At 45.7% G+C, this 22693-nt stretch overlaps 1 protein-coding gene across 6 annotated transcripts in view; it reads right to left on the reverse strand.

Annotated features, from left to right (window-relative positions):
• Window positions 1-22693, reverse strand: part of atf2 (activating transcription factor 2) — a 196332-nt gene that overhangs the window by 87693 nt on the left and 85946 nt on the right. For all 6 annotated transcript variants that reach the window (XM_041201497.1, XM_041201502.1, XM_041201501.1 and 3 more), the window contains one exon: window positions 21580-21708. In XM_041201497.1, coding sequence (XP_041057431.1) covers window positions 21580-21708 — 129 coding nt within the window. The remainder of the gene's footprint in view (window positions 1-21579; window positions 21709-22693) is intronic.

Below are 22693 nucleotides of genomic sequence, written 5' to 3' on the forward strand. Positions count from 1 at the left end.
AAAATCAAATTGTCAGAGGTAGCCACAAGCAAGAATTCGTAGAGTGTATTCAGGACAGTTTCCTAGAATAATATGTTGTCAATCCAACCAGGGATCAGGCTACTTTGGATCTGGTAATGTGTAATGGAGCAGATTTAATAAATGATCTCAGAGTAAAAGATCCCCTAGGAAACAGTGACCATAATATTGTAGAATTTAGCAATCAGTTTGAGAGTGAGAAACTTAGGTCGGAAACAACTGTGCTAAACTTAAATGAGGGTAAATACAAAGAAATGAGGGCAGAGTTGGCTACGGTGGACTGTAAAAGCAGTTTAGCAGAAAAGATGGTTGATAAATAATGGCAGATGTTTAAGAAAATAGTTCATGACTCACAACAATGATATATCCCAGTGAGGAACAACAATGAGATATCCCAGTGAGGAACAACAATGATATATCCCAGTGAGGAACAACAATGATATATCCCAGTGAGGAACAACAATGATATATCCCAGTGAGGAAGAAGGATTCTAGGAAGGAAATACACCAACCATAGTTAACCAAGGAAGTTAAGGATAGTATCAAATTGAAAGAAAAGACATACAATGTGGCAAAGATTAGAGGTAAGCCAGGGGATTGGGAAAGTTTTAAGATGAGCACAAAAAAGGGAAAGAATAAACTTTGAGGGTAAACTAACAAATAATATAAAAATGGACAGTAAAAGCTTCTTTAAATATATAAAAAGGAAGAGAGAGGCCAAAGTGAAAATAGGCCCCTTAGAGAATGAGGCTGGGGAAATAATAATGGGGAACCAGGAAATGGCAGAGGAGTTGAATAAATACTTTGCTTCAATCTTCACAATAGAAGACAGTAATAGCATTCTAAAAATACTAAATAATCAAAATGCAAAATGGGGGGAGGAAATAAATACAATAACTATCACTAGAGAAAGAGTACTAGGGAAACTAATGGGGCTAAAGGCTGATAAGTCCCCTGGATCTGATGGGTTGCATCCAGGGATATTAAAGTAAGTAGCTACAGAGATAGTGGATGCGCTGGTAGTAATCTTCCAAGAATCTTTAGATTCTGGGAAAGTCCCAGAGGATTAGAAAACTGCCAGTGTAACACCCTTATTCAAAAAGGGAGGGACACAAAAAACAGGTAACTATAGGCCAGTTAGCTTAATATCTGTCATTAGGAAGATGTTAAAGTATATTATAAAGGATGTAATAGCAGAGCATTTAGAAATACATGCGGCAGAATTTTACGCCTCATGGCAGGTGCGCACCTGACCTGATCAGGCACAAATTAGCACGAGAAGATGTCAAATGTCCCGATGTCATCCTGCATGCTCGTAATCTTCAGGTTGCAGGCGCATGCAGGAGTTGGAGCCGCATTCGCCATCAATTAAGAGGCTACTTAATGCCATTAAAAACCCAACTGAGGCAGATTTTACATTGCCCGTGCGATTTCACTCTCGTCGTATGGGCAAAACGGGCAGCCCACATTTTGCAAAACCTCATTCAAGGGTGGGATAAGAAGGTTCAGCAGCATTACCAGTGTGAGTAGTGAGGAGTTTAGGAGAGAGTTTGCTGCTGGTTGCTTCTTTGAACTTGACAGCTTCATCTCCATTCTGAGATTCATTCTGAGCATTTCTAGGCTTCATTTCAAGACTCATTGGTGTCTCCAAGACCCCCGGAGGATTTTGACCGCGTGGACCCAGGCACAAGGGCACAGGGCCAGTAGGTAGTCCAAGGCAGAAGGGACTGCAGAAGACACCGCTATCCTGCTGTCAGGGTTTACAGGTGGCAATGCAGCTACCTCAATATGTCCGAGGTGCAATGCCAAAGGAGGCTCCGCCTCTCCAGGCAGACTGTGACCTCCATTTGTCAGATGATTGGGCCTGAGATCACCTCCAACTGTGTGGGTGGAAACACCGTGCTAGTGGCTCTGAAGGCACTCAACTTCTATGTCTCCAGCTCTTTCCATGGGTCAGTGGGGGAGCTTTGTGAGTGTCCACAGTTGCTTCAAGCTGGTGATAGAAGCACTGTTCTGGTGGGTAATGACATTTATTCATTTCAGTATGGATGAGGCCAGCCAGGCTGAGCGATCCAGAGGCCTTACAGCAATTGCTGGGTTCCCCCGCGTCCAGGGTGCAATCAACTGCACACATGCGGCCATCAAGGGGCCAGCGGATCAGCCGGGTGCTTTCGTCAAGAGGAAGGGATTCCACTCGATGAATGTTCAGATAGTGTGTGACAACAGGACTCAGATTCTGCAAGTCTGTGCATGGTACCCTGACAGCTCCCATGATGCTTATATCCTCAGATATTCCCAGGTATCAAGGCTATTCACTGCTCCAACTTGACTGGATGGATGACTGCTGGGTGCCAAGGACTATCTGTTGAAAAGGTGGCTCATGAAGCCTCTCCACCACCCAAGAACAGAGGCAGAGCAGTGTTATAATAGGAGTCATACCTTCACAAGTGCGGTGATAGAGAGGACCTTAGGCTTTCTGATGAGGTATTTCTGATGCCTGGACTATTCAGGGAGAGCACTACAATGTCCCCCAGAGCAGGTGTCAATGATAGTGGTCGCATGCTGCGCTCTCCACAATCTGGCACTGGCAAGGGGGAACCCACTGGAGGAAGAGGATTTTGACGCAGCTCCACAGGCCACAGAGGATGAACCCAGTAGTGAGTCAGAAGAGGAGCACAGTGAGGGCGTGGACGCAGACCTCTGTATCCTTCAGGGAGGCAAGGACATCAGGGATGCCTTGATCTATCGCTCCTTCAGCTAGGCTACTGAAGATCTGCTTCCACATCATGCCAGGGCTACCGCCTCCATCCAGGATGTCTGAAATGACCTTTCATTTGAACTGAAAGTCCACTCAGTGGGCAGAATTTTGCCCTTGGTGGGCAGGCGTACCCCACTGGCTCAGCAGCAGGCGGGCAGCCAACCCCGCTGCCAAAATGGGGCCCGCCACCATTTTGAGTGAGCAGGCCAATTAAGGCCCGCTCAGCGGCCTGCCCGACGGGAAGCCCTATGCGGGGCGGGGGGGGGGGGGGGAGAGACAGGGAATCCCCGACTGTCAAAGTGCGCTCTTTCACACATGCACACGAAAGAGCGCACTGTTCCCTGAGACTAAGTGTTGTCTCAGGGAGATTAGTGACAGTTTAAAAATCTCTAAAAATAGAAAAATAAAAACATTATTAACATGTCCCCCTCATGTGACAATGTCACACAAGATGGGACATGTTAATAAAAAGCACTGAAACTTTATTACAGTTTTTAAACACGAACATGAAACCTCATCCCGCCAGTGGATGAGGTTTCATGTTTTATCAAAAGCCCGCTGGGACTCCTGGCCTGCCTGCCAGCCTTTAGGTTAGACAGGCAGAACCTTTAATGATCTTAATTATCCTGTCAATGGTCTCAATTGGCCATTGACAGGTCAGTGGGGGGACAGCTGATTTCGCTGTCCGCCCGCCTTCCTAAAAATTTAAAGGGACCGGGATGATGTCGGGGGTTCCTCCCGATGTCATCCCACGTCAGTTTCCCCTCGGCGAGCGGGTCCCGCTCCCAAATCGCCGACAGGAAAATTCTAGCCAGTGCCTGTGCAATAAAGTTTAGAGCAACTCATGTCCAGCATTACATGCTGGTGTACCCTGCACCAAAATAATACAAATGTGAAGCATACTCAGGCCATTAGGACAAAAACAAAATTTATCTCATTTTGATCATCCAAAGAAATTAACATCACCTTCTCTGGTCTTAATTCCCAGACCAGAAAACATAAACAAAACATTACACGACAGAAGATCAGCTTCTTGTGCTCATGGCGCCTTAAACTTACGTTTGCGAGTGCTACATCTTGGTGCCCTCCCCACACGCAACCTCACTGGCTGCGGCATTGGAGGCAGCCTACTGATTCTGGTGTCCTGTTGGCCTTGATGACCTTGGCGGTCGTCCCCTGGCCAGTGGAGCCTGTGCTGGCTCCACCTGGGAGGGAGCGGCCAGTGCCACAGCTGCCATCTCCCCAGTCATCGCAGGCTCATCAGATGCCACGGTCACTGGCAGAGGGGCGGAGGAGTCGCTGCCATCATCCAGAGTGCCCTGAAAGGAGCCTGTAGAGATGACAAGCAGATGACGTGCGTAAACATGAGGTCGCTCTGGACCCTCCCTGTCGCCATTGATGGGTGGGCACCTAGCTGGGATATTGGGTGCCTCATCCATCCCACACACTGGCACTGATCACCTGAGGTCATTGCTTGAGTGAGAGCTTGCAGGTCCGAGCGCAACCCCATGAACCCCCGATTCTGTTCCTGGAGTTGCCTCTCCATGAGAGACGCCACTCTCTCAATGGAGGAGGCAGTGTGCTCGGCGATCAGGGTCAACGCAGTGCTCATGCTTCGCATGGACTCCTCCACAACAGAAGCCATGGCACAAATACCCTCATGGATCTCCACTAGAACGTCCTGCACATATCACTAGACATCCAGTGTCTGTCACCTAATGGACGACTCTAGAGGCTCATCATTAGCCTTCGACTGTGCATCATCCTGGTCTCCAGCAGTCCTCCGACTGCCGGCACCCTGGGCATTCCCTGCCTCCGCCTGCTCCTCAAGCAAGTGTGAAGTGCCCTCACTACAGTGCTCCCACATTGTAGCTGAGGATCTAACACTCACCGAGGTGCTTGTATCTGCACTAGTACCTGGTTCAGAAAGCAGGCATGCCACAGGTGCATGTGAAGCCTAGCAGTCCTCTGGTGTCAGGGGTGGCTCTTCGGAGTCCTGCGATTGAGTGCATGCTGGCGAATGAAAGGGAGAACAACATGTCAGTAGTTTAAGTCATCACACTGTCACTGTTTATGCCAGGCACCCTGGTGAGACAATTGAGATCTGCATCATGGTGCCACTGTTTTCAATGATCAATGGAGAATTCAGTTTTGAGGCTCCCATCAATGATGAAATTATACAAGAATGTTTGCACCATCCGAAACTCTCATCTCTGTGCACTGCACCCTTACCTTCTTCTGACAGCTCAGACTCTCCACTGCCGGTTGACTGAGGTGCATAGCTCTCCAGCTCCAAGGTGTCCTGCTCAAATCTGGATAGGATTACAAGCTTTAGGGGGCCTCCGCCTGTCTGCGACCTTTCAATGTTGTTATAGGTCGTCTTCTCCTGAAAGGACAGAGGAGCATGGATTTGTCCAGTGCAGCCCCATTGAAGCCTGGCCAACCCCACCTGAGGAACACTTTGTAGGGCACACCCAAGTTGTGGCCCTCGAGCCGCGAGGCAATCATTTCAAGCAGTCAGGGCTTACCCCCTTGGCCAGCTCCAGTGTCATTGACAGTTGGCACTCAGGCTCAAACACCCTTGAGCTCCACAGGGGTCAGCCAGACCTTAACACTTCAACACACTGATCCATGCCAACACGCTACTCACCCTTCTTGAGTGCAGCGGGTCGCTAAATCTTTTGTGGCACTGGACCCATGTGCGCTGCACAACTTCATGGCTGCTGACCTGTGCTGCCACTTCCGTCCAAGCTCTTTTGATTAGGTGTGTTGGCCTCTCCCTTCCATCTCTGGGGACAAGGGTGTCCCTCCTAGCAGCCACCTCCTCCAGGAGGACTGTGAGGCACTCAGCCAAAAACCAGAAGGGGGTTGGAGGGGTGGGGGCCGGGGGCAGGGGCGAGTGCCCTCCCGACCTGCCATCCTGCCTGGCGTTTCCAGCTGCACTCAATGCCATTACTTCAGTGTTCACAATGCAGAAGATAGATTCTTCCCTGGCAGCCTTCAAGGAGCTGCCTGTACCATTTTCAAACCAGCTGCCGGGTCACCACTGTGTTTCACGCTGGGCAGGCCTTAATTGGGCAGCCAGCATGAAATCGCGGTGGGGGGGCTGATTGCGGACAACAGCCTGTTACCTGATCGGTTGCAGGCCCGCTCATTGAGCCTGCCTGCCAAAGGTAAAATTCAGGTCGTAATAAAATCAAGCAGAGTTACCACGGCTTCATGAAGGGGAAATCATGCTTGACAAATTTATTAGAATTCTTTGAGGAGGTAACAAGCAAGTTAGACAAAGGGGAACCAGTAGGTGTAATATATTTGGATTTCCAAAAGGCGTTCGATAAGGTCAGACACATAAGGCTACTTAATAAGATGATAGCCCATGGTGTTGGGGGTAGTAAATTAGCATGGATAGAGGATTGGCTATTGGGGGTAGTAAATTAGCATGGATAGAGGATTGGCTATTAGGGGTAGTAAATTAGCATGGATAGAGGATTGGCTAACTAATAGAAGACAGGGAGTTGGGTTAAGGGGAGCATTTTCAGGATGGCAACCTGTAACTAGTGGAGAGCCATAGGGATCAGTGCTGGGGCCACACTTACTTACAATATATATTGATGACTTGGACGAGGGAAGTGAATGTACTATCGCCAAGTTTGCGGATGACACAAAAATAGGTCTACAGGGGGATATAGACAAGTTAAGTGAGTGGGCAAAAACAGGGTAGATGGAATATAATGTGGGAAAATGTGAGGTTATCCGCTTTGGCAGGAATAGAGGAGGTAAATATTATTTAAATGGAGAAAGGCTGCAGAAAGCTGCAGCACAGAGGGATTTGGGGGCAGTGCAAAGGCAAGTTACAATCTTCCGCTCAGCCTGCTGACTGCAGGCCACAATTGGCGGCCTTCACTTTGGGGGAACTGAGGTGAGTGAGCATCAGCTTTTTCCACAGCTCGCTCACTCGCTGTTTTAAGGCTGCAGGGGCCCCAGGGGCAGAGGAAACTGATGCTTGGCCCCGCAGGCAACTGCTTTGGCGGGGGGGGGGGCACGGTGTGGTCAAGTGCTGCCTACGCACAGGCAATCGAGGTGGGGAGCAGGTTAAGTGAGGAAAGTGGCCACATATTAGGGACACCTGTATAAACTGGCCAACTGGCCATGCCTCTGCCACTAAGACAAACCAGGCACAGCCTCAGTGATATGATTGGAGTCAGGCTCCTAGCCTGCCCACCCATGCAAACATTGCGGAGGCACCAAAGGGCCACCAAGCACTCCATACCTTATCTTACTGCTACCTCCCCCAACCCACCCCACCCACCCAGCACAGACTTCGAGTCCTCCACCGCTTTATTGGACCGCGGAGCAGTTGGACTGCATACGTTGTACTATCACCTCGCCAACACTGGCCATGCAGCAGTCACTCCTGGAGGCGCTCACTGCCCCTTGTAATCTCAGCATCCTGGTTTAGATCAGTGTCCCCCATGTAGCAGGTTGACAGGGCAGCCATGCAGTGCACTCATCTCTGGCCATCTGAGGGGTGGCCAGCAATCTCCAGAAAGCGTTAAGGGGCAGTCACACTGGGCCAGGAAAGGTGCTAAGTACAGCCATGATAACCACATCTCTCTCTCTTTCATGCTGCAGGACGACCACGGCAGGATCATGGATCCTGGTGACCTAGCTGTATGCCTGATGGCCTACAGAGACCACAGAAGACGGAGGAGAGAGTGACTGAGGCACCTGTCTGTGCAAAGGCAGGAGCAGCAACCTCATGAAGAAGGGGCAGCAGGGGCTCCCACACATGCTGCCCAGGAGCGACAGTGAGCCGTGGCTGGTCGGCGCCTAGCGACACCCAGCTCTATAAATGCCACCTGCCATTCCTGCAGATGACTGAGAACCAGTGTTGCCGATGACTGTGCATGGCTAGGGACCTGGTGGCTCACATCTGCCACTTACTGCAGGACTTGGCACCAATGGTACATGGAGGGCTATGGCGCCGGCGCTTTATTTCTAAGCCAGTGGCTCCTTTCAGGGCTCCACAGGTGACCTCTGTGGGATTTTACAATCCGCCACCCATAAATGCATCCATGAGGTCACGGATGCCATCTTCTCCACGGCACACAACTCTGTGCTTTTTGCCCAGGACCAGAACAGCCAAAGTGCAAGGGCTATTACATTCGCCCTGATCTCGGGATTCCCACAGGTGCAGGCTGCGATTGACTGCACTCATGTGATGCTCAGGTCTCTGTCGCTAGTGGACTTCATCAACTGCAAGGGCCTCCACTCACTGAACGTTTAGCTGGTATGCATGAAATGCATCCTGCAAGTATGCCCACAGTTTCCAGGGAGTGTGCACGATGCCTACATCCTGAGTCGATCGCAGATCCCTGCAGTCTTCCAGGGTCCACAGAGCCTGCAGGATTGGCTCCTTGGGGACAAGGGCTACCCGCAGAAGCTGCAGCTGATGACATCGGTGTGGCAGCCTAAGATTGCAGCAGAGCGGCGCTATAATGAGGCTCATGCAGCAGCTCGCAACTTGGTGGAGCAGATCATCTGGATGCTGAAGATGCGATTCCGGTTCCTGGATTGGTCTGGTGGAGCCCTGCAATACAGTCCGCAGAGGGTGTCGTGCGTCATCGTCTGCTGTGCCCTTCACAGCCTAGCACTGCAATGGGGTGAGGAGCTGGCTGAGGAGGAGATGAAAGAACTGCACATCTCCTCTGAAGAGGAGGACGCCAACGGGGATAAGGGTGATGGGGTCCTCGGTGGTGACAACGACGGGGATGAGGCTCTCGCACTGGCTAGATGAGGCAAGCGCATTCGGGAGGCCCTCATAGCTGCCAGATTTGTGAAGGATGATAATGACATGCAGTGAGGTGTCCCCGTAGATCCTCATATCGCAGTTGTGAACGTTTGACAGTGAGAATGCTCCTGTCATGGAGATACAGTGGAGATCCTAATAGTTGCTCAATCTCAGGAGAATGAAAACAACATGCAGTGAGGACACTCCATAGATCTTCACATAGCCTCTGAGAATGTTTGACTCCTGTCTGGCCGAGGGACGCTTGCTTGCCTCCATGAGCAAGGCCATCTCAGAGACGCAGCCATGAAACTTTAGACGCATCTGATGCTGTGTCTGCCTTCAGCACCTCAGCCCTTCAGGAGCTGGTGCACAGCATCACTGGTCGCAGATGCTGGTGTGATGGGGGTCAGCCCCACCTTAAAGATGCTGAGAGCACACAGAGAGAATGAGAGAACTCTGTGGCATCTGCCCACTACATTCTGGCAGCAATGACCAGTACTGCCGAGATGCAGGCATCAGTACTGTTTCAGCTGTGCTCCTGAAGGGCTCAGCTATGGTTGCGCCTCTGTAAATGACCATGATCACAGAGCACAAGTGATCTGCCCCCAGCCTCTGAGAATGTCTGACTCCTGTCTGATCATGTGAAGGTTAATGGAGCGTCCTCACTGCATGCCACCATCATCCTCCTGCAATCAATCAACTATTAGGGCCTCCACTGTGTCCATGACAGGAGCATTCTCACAGTGGATATGCCAGACTGGAGTCAAACATTCATAGATGCGATGTGAGGATCTACGTGGTCACCTCACTGCATGTCGTCATCATCCTCAACAAATCTAGCAGCTATTAGGATCTGCCTCATCTAGCCTGTGCGAAGACCTCATCCCCATCATCGTTGCCTCTGAGGACCTCCTCACCCTCATCCCCATTGGCATCCTCCTCAATGGAGGAGACATGCAGCTCCTCCATTTCCTCCTCAGCCAGCTCATCTCCCCTTTGGAGCACCAGCTTGTTAAGGGCACAGCAGATAACGACAATGCATGACACCCTCTGCAGACTGTATTGCAGAGCTCCACCAGACCAGCCCAGGCACCGGAACTTCATCTTCAGCATTCCAATGGTCTGCTCCACCAAGTTGCGAGCTGCAGCATGAGCCTCATTATAACATCGCTCTGTTGCAGACTGAGGCCGACGCACAGGTGTCATCAGCTACGGCTTCTGGGGGTAGCCCTTGTCCCCAAGGAGTCATCCCTGCATCTTCTGTCAACCATGGGAGACTCCAGGGGTCTATAACCGACTGAGGATGTGGGCATCATGCACACACCCTGGAAACCATGGGTACATCTGCAGGATACGTTTCCGGTGTTCGCACACCAGCTGCATGTTCAATGGAACCGCTGGTGGTTGATGTAGTCCACCATGTGTTGCGACGGGTATGTGAGCACTGAACAAGTGCAGTGAATCGCACCCTGGACCTGTGTGAAACCCCGAGATCTGGGCGAATCCAATCACTTTTGCATCCTGGCTGTCCTGGTCCTAGGCGAAATGCACAAAGTTGTGTGCCCTCGCAAAGATGACATTTATGGGTGCAATTGTAGGTAGAAGCTTTTGAGATCCCACAGAGGTCACCTGTGGAGCCCTGAAAGGAGCTTGTGGCTTGGAAGTTGAGTGCCGCGGTCACTTTCATGGCCACTGGCAGTGCATGCCCTCCATGTCGCCAAATCCTGCCGTCATGGAAGATGTGACCAACCAGTTCCCTAGACATGTGCAGTCTTCAGTGACACTGGTTCTCGGTCATCTGCAGGAATGAAAGGTGGTTTCTATAGACCCTGAGTGTCACTAGATGCAAGCCTGCGATGGCTCGCTGTGGCTCTTGGGCGGCGTTTGCGGGAGCCCAGCCACCCCTTCTTCCTGAGATTGCTGCTCCTGCTGCTGTGCAGCCAGGAGCCTCAATCACCCTCTCATCCATCGTCTTCGTGTTCTGTAGGCCATCAAGTACACAGCTAGTTCACCAGGCTCCATGATCCTGATGTACTCCTCCTACAGGATGAAAGAGAGAGACATGTGGTTAGCATGGGTGTACTAAGAATTTGTCCTCTTAAGTGTGACAGTCCCTTAACGCTTCCTGGAGAATGCTGACCACCACTTGGATGGCCAGAGATTAGTGCGCTGCAAGGCTGCCCTGTTAGCTTTAAGCATGGGGAAGACTGGTCCAAATTGGAATGCTGACATTGCAAGGGGCTGTGTGTGCCTCCACAGTGGCTGCTCCATGGCCAGTTTTAGCGAAGAGATTGTACAATGTGCAGCCGTCCAACTGTTCTGCAGTCCTCTAAAATGCTCATAAATTTGCAGTTTGTGCTGGGGTGGGTGGTGGAGGGGGCAGCTCTGGCACATTCTGTGGCACTTTAATGCCTCTGTGTTGCTTGAGTGGGCAGATAAGCTAGGAGCCTGACCTCAATCATATCAATGTGGGTGTGCCTGAACTGTCTAAGTTTCAGAGGAATGGTCATTTTATACAGGTTTCCCTAATGCATGGCCACATCCTTTACCCACCCTAACCCCCACCCCGACTGCTTGTACACTATATTCAACAGCAGGGCTGCCCTTGTCCCCCGCCCCCGCCATCAGTTGCCTCAACAGCAGGCCTGCCCTTGGTCCCCCACCTGCCACCCCTTGCCTCAAGGGCAGGGCTGTCCTTAACACACCACCACCCCCCGGCACCGCCACCAGTTGCCTCAACGGCAGGGCTGCCCTTAACCTCACCCCCGCCACGAGTCGCCTCAACGGCTTAACCCCAACCCCAGGTGTCCCTGAAGCTTGAAGTCCAACAGGCAACCCTGGTGAATGCTGCACGACATTACGGTGTACCCACCTCCGGGTTCCCCTCAAAGTGCAGCCCGCCAAGTACACGTCTTTTGTGTGCTGTTGTGAAACAGATCGGCATGCTTTCCTGCCGACGTGAATGGACGGTCCAGCTGGCTGGGGGACGATTCCGGCAGGCTGGCCTCATAATGATATGCTGATGTATTACAATCAGGTTCCTGACGTCCGATGGCAAGAAATGCGGCCCGCTATTGGTGGGCTGAGCAAATGATCGCGAACTGGTTTCCCACTATTGTAAAACCAATCGCGCCATATTGTCCGCTCACACCACCGATCATGCCCAACACCAGCAGGCACAGATAATTCCACCTATTCTCACAATTTCCTGTGCCACTAATGCACTAGTGATCGCATTGGCCTCCTCCAACCTCTCTGCTAATGTGGAGAGTATGTGTGGCATAACTGTCAGTACCTCGCTAAATTGCTAATGCACCTCTAACCTTGTCCTTCTCAACGAGAGTCACGGGGCTTAGCACCTGCATCCAGCTGAGCAGAGCCCGAGAAGATTTTGCTACCCCAACCTTGCTCTCCCAGCCCAGCTGTAAACGCTGTCCCCCTGCTACAATGTCTTGCTTGTGCTCACTTGTGAGGTGTGGATCATCAGATGAAAACCCAACTAGCTGTCCAGATGAACCCAATAAAGTGTGACTATTGGTGCTTACGCATATCTGTATATCCTGTGACAGTGCACCCTCAGAAGGAATGAGGTCCTCCAAGGAATTGTGTCTTGGAGGTCCTGCGACACTTGCTGTGCGCACGTAGGTCCTGAAGGCTAGATTGTTAAGTGATTGTGTGGATTGCTGTGATGGAGCATACTTAGCAAGGCAGAGTTTTGGGTGGTGGTGCTCAAAGCACAGGGTATGGATGAATCAGCAAACATATGCATTTTCCTGACCTCTTCAGGTCATGAAACCGCTTCCTACATTCCCACCATGGCCTGGGCACATGTTTTTCGTCTCGATGCACCCAGCAATAATTTCAACTACACATTATTAAATCTGGGTTGCTGCCCTTGTTCTATGTCAATCATACATCCTGAACACCTCCAATTTCTATCTGTCCCTTTAAATACAGATGAAATTGTGTTGTGCAATTGCACTTAAAAGCCACTCCAAAGCTTAAGACATGAAGCTTGGAAGTTAAATTAATTGGTACAAATGGGGTAAGGCTGCAGATTCCAACCCGCTCAGTTGACTTCTGAGTTTCCCTCATACAATTGCAACCCACCGCAAGGAACCTGTCTTCAGGTTAATATTGAGGCCCATATTTCAGTTGCTCTAAATAAAGATTGGTAAAGGAGTACCAGTTTAGCTCAGGGTCACACAACACATTGAAAATGCAAATTATTAGATTTAAATTGAGCAAGCAGCCAGGAAGACAGATGGAATCAGGAACAAGAAGGCCAAGTTTCTGGCAAAAGCCAAAAGGATAGATTTGTCCTGCTCATGTTTAGTTTGAAAGTTGTGGTTTATCTATGTCTTGATGTCAAATATGCAGTTGGACTCAGCAACAGTCTTGGATTTGCAGGTGATTGTGGAGAGATATTTGTGAATAACACTGAGGAGAGGCTGCACATAAACGAGGAATTGGAAAGGCAAAGGTTGTCTTCTAGTCACAGGAATATATGTCATTTCAGGGGATGTGCTGGTTACATTGGTGCAAATAGGAATGGGACCATGAAAGGCTAGTGCTAAGAGGGAAAGATGGTTAATATGGTCTAATGTTTTGAAGGCTATGAAGATACAATGGATAAACAAATAGAATAACATATTATTCATAATCACACCAGGAGTTATTTTTGAAAAGGGCAATTTTGGTGACTTTAACTGGATGAAATCCAGACTAAGGGCCAGATTTTCCTGCCACTGTCTGTGTGGGAATAGAGGCAAGGGGGATTTAAAAATGCTAGGTGGAATTTCTCGCCCTTCATTCCCGGCATGTGAGATTTTTATGGCCCTGGAATAAGGGTGCAGGTAGCCAGCCTTCTTGCAGAAATCCCGCCCTTGCGTACTCTATTGCAGGCGTGGCACATTTTAGGTCCACCACTATTTTCATGGAATTAAAGTCTATACATCTGCTATGCCTTTGAAAATACTTAACAGATACCTGACTTCTTTGACTGAAAGTCCATCTGTTGAGCCTTTGAAATAGATGAACAGGAGCTATCTGGAAGATTTGCATTGGAATCTCATTATGAAGGTTTGGCTGAGCTCCAAGCCCCATGAATGGATTAGCTCAGCAGGGATTCTTTACACAGCTGTGAAGGGGCCGTGAGCTTTGTTTGATTGACAGTTTTATGAACTCCTAAGAAAATCAATTTTTTCCAAGTAAGTTTGAATGGATGATTGTTTATTTATTTATTTCATGAATATTTCAAAGGTTTCCCATTGTTATTTTAGAGGTAATGAATTCTATGCATATTGGGTGATTGGATATGGAAAAGACATGGGGAAAATGGAAGGGTCATGGGAGTTATGGAGTAGGCATGGGAAATATGAGGGGGCGTGAGAGTTCAGAGGCCGTCAAACACTCATTTATAGAACTGGGCCGATGTTTCAGTGAACAGAGGCAGGTCTTCTAATCTGTTGGCCTCGGCATCCGCCTACATCTGTTCCCGCTTCAGGCCTGCTTTGGGACGCGGTAGCCCCAACTCCAGCCCATCCCTGCACCCCGCCATGAAAATAGAGTGGGTGGGCACTGCTGGGCAGGAGGCAGAATCGTGATGTGAGGAAATGGTCCAACTCACAATTCCTGCCTTGAGGATGAAAATAGGAACATAGGACTTAGAGGCAGGAGTATGCCATTTGGTTCTTCGAGCCTGGTTGTGGTCTCACGTGCACCTTCCTGTGTGCCCCCCATTACCCTTGATTCCCTTGTCTATCAAAAATTTGTCTAACTCAGCCTTAAATAAATTCAATGACCCAGTCTCCACTGCTTTCTAGGGAAGAGAATTCCAGACTAATGACCCTCTGAAAGAAAAAAATTCTCATTTCCATCTTAAAGGTGAGAACACTTATTCTTAAACTGTGTCCCCTAGTTCTAGACTCCCTTACAAGGGGAAACATCCTCCTGGTATCTACCCTATCAAGTCCCTTTAGTATCTTATATGTTTCAATAAGATCACCCCTCATTCTTTTAAACTCCAATGGATATAGGCCCAACCTGTTCAACCTTTCTTCATAAGATGAGCCCTTCCCAGGAATGAAACCCAGGCAAGCCTGCTTTGTTACTTCACTGTATAGATAACCAAGTGTGTAAATAGCTCAATCATCTTGCCCAACCATCTTTCATCTATAAGACAAGCTCAGAGCCCATCATTCACGATGTTGCAAACATGTTATTGGATTATCTGCATGATTATGAGGAGTAGCATCAAGAAAGTTGATGCCTATACTTAATTTTTTATACCAGGAACATAAGAGCTGCTGTACCTTCACTGCAGCAGTTTAAATCAATCAAAAGAGTTAGTAATCATCTTCAAATCTGAGTTGGAATGTGCTATGAGTCAGAAGAATGGGACAATTTGCTCTTTGACACAGCAGTACAAACTCTCTGGATATTTTATTGTAGTAATCAATATTTGTCCTTACGGTTGCTCTGTTGCAAGTTCTAATGACACCAAGTATATGATTGTACAATGAGAAAAAAGCAACCATTTGGGAAAAAAATATTGGTTTTTGATTACACAGTTTCTCAATCTGTAGTTTTATTTACTATCTTTTTCTATTTGCATAATACAAGATCATATGAAACAACTTAATAAGGGTCCATTTAGTCCCCAAAACCTACTTGTTCCAGAAAATTCAGTATTTCTGTATTGTCATTAATTTTTCCAAATTTATTCAAACCTCTGAGGAAGGCAAATTATTAAAGGTGAGCCTTCAAAAAGGCAATTTCTGCTACTCTCTTATTTCCATGTTTACTTCATATCAGTCTATCATTGCTCTCTTTCACTATCCTGGAATCTGCTGGCTTTGTGTTTCTCCATTTCTTGTGTTTTCCCATAACATTGATTACACCCTGTAGCACCCAAGTTCAGAAAACCTTTCCAGCAAGTGCTGCAAGACACAGACTTCACAAATGTTGTTGGTTAAGTTGACTGACATAAATTCCTTTGCTACAGATTGCTATCAATATTCCATGAAATAAACTGCACTCAAACATTTCATGCTTACAGCAGCACACAGTTCTGTGATTTTAAAATAATAACACTAAAGCCTTTTGGCTTTCAGGCACAAATAAGTTTAGCCTTGATCGTGCTTTTCTTCAAACATATTAAGTGTGGGGTGGGTAGGCTGTTTCCTGGAACAGAGCCAGTACGGCCTCTTTACGTTTTGGAATAACGAACATTCAGTTAAAAGTACAAAATCTTCAAACGGATCAACAGGAAAAGACAGGAAGATAAAAAGAAAATAAGAAGTAAATGAGCGAAAGCTGCAAAAATGAAAAACTCCATAGTTCCACTGAAAGAATATTATTCTGCAAAGGATGAAACACTAACCTAGCTTTCTTTAATTTTCAGATGTTGCCAGGCAACATTGCCACGCAATGCATTTCCAGAATATCTGATTTTAATTGAAGGAATAGCAAGGAAATATTTAAGGTGAAAATGCTATAAAACTATAAAATCAAGAGCCAAATTTGCCAGAACTGTTTTTCTTTGATGCCACTACATTGTCAGCCTATCCATCTGATTATGCCTGCCCCACCACATAGTACTCAGATGAACAGAACACTTTAATGGACTTATGGATTACAGTTTTGGGAAAGCCAAGGGTAATAATGCAGAGATGTTTTAAATAAATTGTCCTCTGGTACAAATTTCAGAATATATGCTGATACATAGTGGTGTGTAAAAATAGGAAAGTTATGGGAGGGGGAGCTTTTTAAGTTACAAAAATAAAAGATTAAGATGAACACAGTGCAGATGAATGTTCGCTCCTGCCTTTTCTACCTATTTCAGATACTGCCTGTGGAGGCACCAGACCATTAATTAGTTAATGTATATAATCGCCTCTTCAAGTTCCTCTGGGGGGAGGGGTGGCAAAAGGTTGTCTAAACGGTCTGGGGCCCCGGCTCAACTCTCAATTTGTAAATATTGTTACGAGATAACTCAAATCTAAGTGTTTGTGGCTTTGTTCCTAGCACTTCTGGCAAAATGTACAGCTGGGAACAGAAGTCTGGACCAACTCTCACCTTCCCCTGCACAGTTTACATTCATGCACCCTTAGAAGAGATCATTGGAGGACTAGAAGCATCCTACTGTCACTACAATTCTCTCAGTGTAGGCTGCCTTAAAGATCCCAACAGCTACAAACCCTCTTCCCAATGCAGCAAAATGGGGAGCTCCTTGAAGGTGGATGCAGAACTTGACATAACAGAAATAATAACAGCTCATGCCAGCTTCCATATGAGGGCCAGGTTATTCCCCTCCACAGTTGACAAATGCTGTATGACCCAAAATGGCAAATATTTCTATCTTTATCCAGCACCCTGCCACACTTTGCAGATTTTAGCGTGGACAAACTGCTTTGGAAATATTTATCCATCTCTAAAAGCCTTTTTTTGGATATATCACCATCCTGAGTATAATTTTTACCTCATCACCATGGAAAGAATAGAAAGCCTGAAGGAAGTCTGGGTACAAGACTTTAGGTTGACCATGAAAGGAGCAATAATGACAAGGGATATGGCGTCAGCACTCACTGCAGCAAAATGCACTGAGGCCAACCTAGAATCATACAAAACATATTCTGCAAAAACACAACAAATTTCAGACCTCTATACCAGGTAATTCCTGGCAAAGTTGCACCCAGAAAGGCAACAGCATTCATATATTGTGTCCTTTTATCCACCATTCTCAATAGCATTGGGGAGATTACTTGCTCATGGTCCCAGGGAACCAAGTTTCATGCTGCCGAATGGACAGAAGATCGTTTAGCACAACAAGCAGACTAGCACATCCTTGCTGCTGGCTGAAAGAAGATGCATTCTCCTACTCTTGAGGCAAAGTACAGCCCCACCCACATGTAGCTCGAACATATGTAAGATATCTGCTAATGAGAACAAATGATTTTTGGCCTCCACCCAGAAATACTAGGCAATTTGGAGTCCATCGATGGAGCCTCACCCAATACAAACTATCCCCTCAGCTGAGCAACAAACCTACTGGCCATGAATGGCATCAATCCCAAACAACACAACCCCCACCACATAACCCTGTTTAGTTCCCAAGCCTAACAACAACAATGCGTTTTTATATAGCACCTTTAATGCAGAAAAATGTTCTAAAGCACTTCATAGAGCTCCGAGGAAAAACAGAGAGCCATAGAAGGAAAGATTAGGTCAGTTAACCAAAAGCATGGTCAAGAGGTGGCTTTAAGATAAGTTTCAAAGGAAGAAAGGGAGGTGGAATGTTGGAAGGATATTGGAAGAAATTTCAGAATGTGGGGTTAAAGTAGGCTATACTTCATGAGGTGAAGGGTAAGTGCGATGTACAAAAGTCAACAAATTGGGGGGGTTGGATGATGTGGGAACCAACTTTGTTGGACTGGAAGAAGTTACAGAGATAGGATAGGTGAAGCCATAAAGGGATTGAAACACAGGGATAAGAAATTTAAATTTGAGGTGCTTTGGTTCTGGGAGACAATAATTCATCCTCAGAACCCAACAGCAAATAAGCTGCCTCAAACCCAGAATTGCATTGCTGTTAGTGCATGTATACTCATTGGTTGTGGCAATATTTTCCTCCTGCAGGCATCATGACTTTGAAACCAAACATTGCAAAGTACACACTCATAAATGGTGTGTGACTATATATATTTCATAAAATATATGTGAATACGAGTATAGATAAAATATGTGTCTGACAGCTTCCAAAAATTTGGAAGTATACTCATACAAATATAAAATAGACTAGCTATACTCAGTCATTTTCATTTCCTGATAACAATTGTTGATGTCGGTTAAAGACACAACCCTCTGTTTCTAAATATTTTCAAGGATTTATGTGGTAATAAATATCAATCCTATGTATAAAAACTGTGCACAAAAAATCTTTTTATTTCCTGTGGAGCATGATCAATTTAATTTCAAGAAATACCACAACAGATTAAAATTTAACAGTGAATTTTAGCACTTAAATTTAATATGACAACTTTCTCACAAAACAGAAATATTTTATACCACAATAAAAAGGTAAAACTTTTAGTCGTTTGCGAGTACAGAACTTGAGTACTGCTGAAAAAAAATAGATTTTTTTTTGTCGAAGCTTTTCATCTTGCAATCATCAGGACAATTCGCAAAAAATTGCCAATGTCAGGGGAAACAATAAATTTATGCTGTATGAGAAGAGAGTGCTGATTGGTTAGCAAGTGGACTCTGATTGGTGGAGGTGTTGCCATGGAAAATGCACCATTTGATGGTGACTGGCGGGTAACTGCCAAGTATTGTTTGAAATTTAAACGAGGCAGCTTGACTCTGATTGGTCAAGACATTGCCCTGAGGAATGAACTAGCAAATGGCTGCCACTTATCTTGTTTAGCTGAAGCAGGTGCAATGTATGTACATGTTCTCTCTGACTGCAAAGAACAGGGCCCTGTGTATTAATATATGTAGCCCGATTGACAACCTTAAATTGGTTATCAGCATAATTCTTAATACGCTGAGGATTATTTATCAAATGTTGTCCAATCGTGGAATCATGTCTAATGCTGGAACTATGTTTTGAGTTCTGCAAGCATGGGCTGGTTGGGTATGGTCTGTACCTTGCTCATTGTGAACAGCAGAAGGGACAAGCTGTTTGATACAATCTACCAGTCTTTGGGACGTACAGCCTACATACCGAGCATCACACTGGCACTGAAATTCAAGTACCACATTACTCTTTTGTGTGATAGGCAGAACGTATTTTTGGCTTGAAGGCAGCTTCCTGTTAGTGGTGAATACCATTTGTGTTGCTACTGCATAGTAGCAGTGTGAAACAGCTAACTTCACCTGTTGCTCAAATTTTTGAGATACCTTGCCCTTCCAGGGTAATCCGAGGTAGACTAGGCACTTTTCAGGGCTGAAAGTTACAGTCTTGTTCATGAGTTGGCATGATATATAGTGTGAAATGATCTGATCAGGATAGCCATTATCCCACTTTCTTTGATGCACCCTATTTCAGCATCAAGCTTGCATGGTGAGCAAATGGCTCCAGCCCCATTTAAAAGGTTACCAATAAGGCTAATCTTATAGCACATGGAACTGTAAGAATCTCAAAGTGTGAACTGACCAGTGAAGATAGACTTGAGGTAGACTGGCAGATAGCCCCCTGGTATATTTCTCAACTAGTACGTTCAGGAAAGGGAGTTCACTGAACTGCTCCATTTCAAAGGCTGACATTTTCAGCCCTGAAAAGTGCCCGGTCTATCTCAGCTTACCTGTAAGGGCAAGGTATTTCAAAAATTTGAGCAACAGGTAAAGTTAGCTGTTTCAAACTACTGCTATGCATTTGTCAAGCCAAATCTGCCTATCACACAAATGAGTAACGTGGTATATGAATTTCAGTGCCAATGTGATGCCAGATATGTAGATCGTATATCCCAAAGGCTGGCGAATCATATCAAACAGCTTGTCCCTTCCATTGTTTGCTGATCTCTATGTGCTGCTGCAATAGGGTATCAAACGGAGATGAGACACGATGTGAAAGAAGCAAAAACAGCCCACAGTCCTGTTTCCTTGGACTACTAAGAGGCTGGTTATAAGGTGACTTTGGCAAATAGCTGGGAATAGGTCAACTACATCCTTTTGGCCAGGACATATCCTGTATGTTTCACAGTTAGATCAAAGATAAAACATGCATTTTTTAAAAATTGTTACTGAATTACAAATATATAATATTACATAAAATTCAACCTTTTTAACATATTTTAACTATCTGGTTAACAGAAATGTTGAAAATACATGGTAGAAAAAACATTTTATCATGGCCTGTTTCCTGAAGGAAAAAAATCTTGAATATAATCATCAAAACTGATATAACCATAAACTTTTTCCTGTTGATGAAAGGTCATCGACCTGAAACCTTGTTTCTCTCTCCACAGATGCTGCCTGACATGTTGATATTTCCAGCATCCTCTGATTTTATTTTACTTTCTCTAATGTTGTAACAGACAACTATTTTCAGGCACATTAGCAATCTTGCAGTTACTAGTCCAGCTTTCTTAATTTCAATCCCCGAGGGTACTGTGTTTTGCAGAAAAACCAAACTTTCATCTGGACCAGAACTCATGTAAGGAGGGTGATTGATTCTAATTCTCATCTTCTGAATTGTTTCCCATCATGCGTCCTTCTACAGTTGGAAATGTAAGATAGTCTGGTATTCAGACTCTCAATGGCTACCACCATCCACTCTGTTCAGCTCTCATTCAAGACAATTTTGAATGATGCTTTCCTGCTCCCTTAAAATACTGAACGTTTTCCTTCTGCTTTGCTCTTCAGTTAATGGTAAATTTTACCTCAGTCTCTCTGACAGCCACAAGAGTCTTGAACATGTTCACTGTCCTGATTATGACTAAAATGCTTCTATTACATCAACTGCCAAAATATCTAACTGGAAATCAGATTTAATATAAACATAGACAATATTAACCAAACTAATCTAAATGACAACTTCCTCTGAGCCTGGTTTCTGTCAAAGTTATTTCTTCTGACAAATCCTTCCTAAGACATATTTCCTTGTGGTTTGTTCCACAACTGCTAATATCAGCAACTAAGTAAATGATTTTATCCCTAAGGGTTTCTTTCATGTGGGTTTTTCTAATGAAACATTCTAATTTTCAAAGACACATCTGGAAATTAAGTTGCTGCGAAGGACATTGCCAATGTGGTATTTGAGAAGTTTATGTGTTTCATTTTTACAAATATACTCACTTCACATAGCAATTTAACTTCAAAATCATTTGCACATATTTTTACGCAGCTTTAATAAATCAGTTTTATTTATTCCCACTACTGTTTTTAGTCTTATGCAATGAGAAAAATGTCTCCTATTCCCTTTAGTTTTCTCTCTGTAGTTTAACTTTCACTTTCTTCAGAAAATTTCAAACTGCAACTGAAAAAAATTGATGATATAGACTCTTAGTACCTTTTCATCATTGGTGGTTGACTCTGGGTGAGGCAAGGGACTATTCTGATGAGTTGTTCCTACAATCGGCATATCCTCCACTTTAGTCCTAACTGCTGGTAATGCAAGTGGTGACATGTCCAAGGGCATCTATGAAATCAGACCAAATTCATAGACTTCAGTGAAAAATAAAATCAATATTAATTTTGAACAATTTTAATGAGTTACACAAATTTTGTGGTCAGTGGCCAGAAAACATTCTGTTTTGAATTACTGTCCTCAGGCAAGAATTTATTAGCATATGTAAAGATGACCAAATTGTAGATGTGTCCAGTTAATCATAGCAATAAAATACATTACTATTGAAAAGCATGAATAAAACAGCCTTTACAAATCAACACTGACATGCCAATGATTTAAGCCTAGAAATTTGATGGCTCTGTGCTTGATTCACACACAGAAAACATATAAGATTCAATATGGTGGGCAACAAGAGCATGTTCATTCCCACCAAAAGTTTCCCTCCTGCCACATTGATTAAGGCTGCTCAGTAGAGGCCCCAATGGAACAGGCTTCATGTTCTTTTGCCAAATTAGATTGTGAATGATCACAGCATGTGCTGTGTACACTCTGGCATATTCAGGCACTCAGCAATTAAGCAACCATACCAGCAGTCCTTACAGAGACCACTGGAGGCTGCCACCCAAAATGCAAGCTAAACTTTTTTTATTCCTCTTTTTATGTATGCAGGAGAAGCAGTGCTCTTCATATCATCACAGTAAAACCACAGGCTGCAGCCATCTATCATTTGTCCCCTATTGATTTCCTCCCCACACCACTCAGGTTTTTTTAAAGCTCTCTGAGACAGCCAACCTTGCTGCTCCCTTGCAACTGGATAGCTGCATGTGAGGCTTTCCTAATATGCTCTCATCCTGCCACTGACCTCATTAGATGTGAGAGGCATGCATTCTGTCTGGGTCATGCTCAAAATGGCACGATCCAATTTCAAGGCCATGATTTCTAAAATGCATTGTTCCTTGTGGACAAAATTGGGAAACAAATTTAAATACTCAACTAGTTGAGCATTGGAGATATGAATGGCAGTAGAAAACATGCTCGGAATTGATTACACACT

The sequence above is a fragment of the Carcharodon carcharias genome, chromosome 12 (assembly GCF_017639515.1).
Source record: "Carcharodon carcharias isolate sCarCar2 chromosome 12, sCarCar2.pri, whole genome shotgun sequence".
Taxonomy (NCBI): Eukaryota; Metazoa; Chordata; class Chondrichthyes; order Lamniformes; family Lamnidae; genus Carcharodon; species Carcharodon carcharias.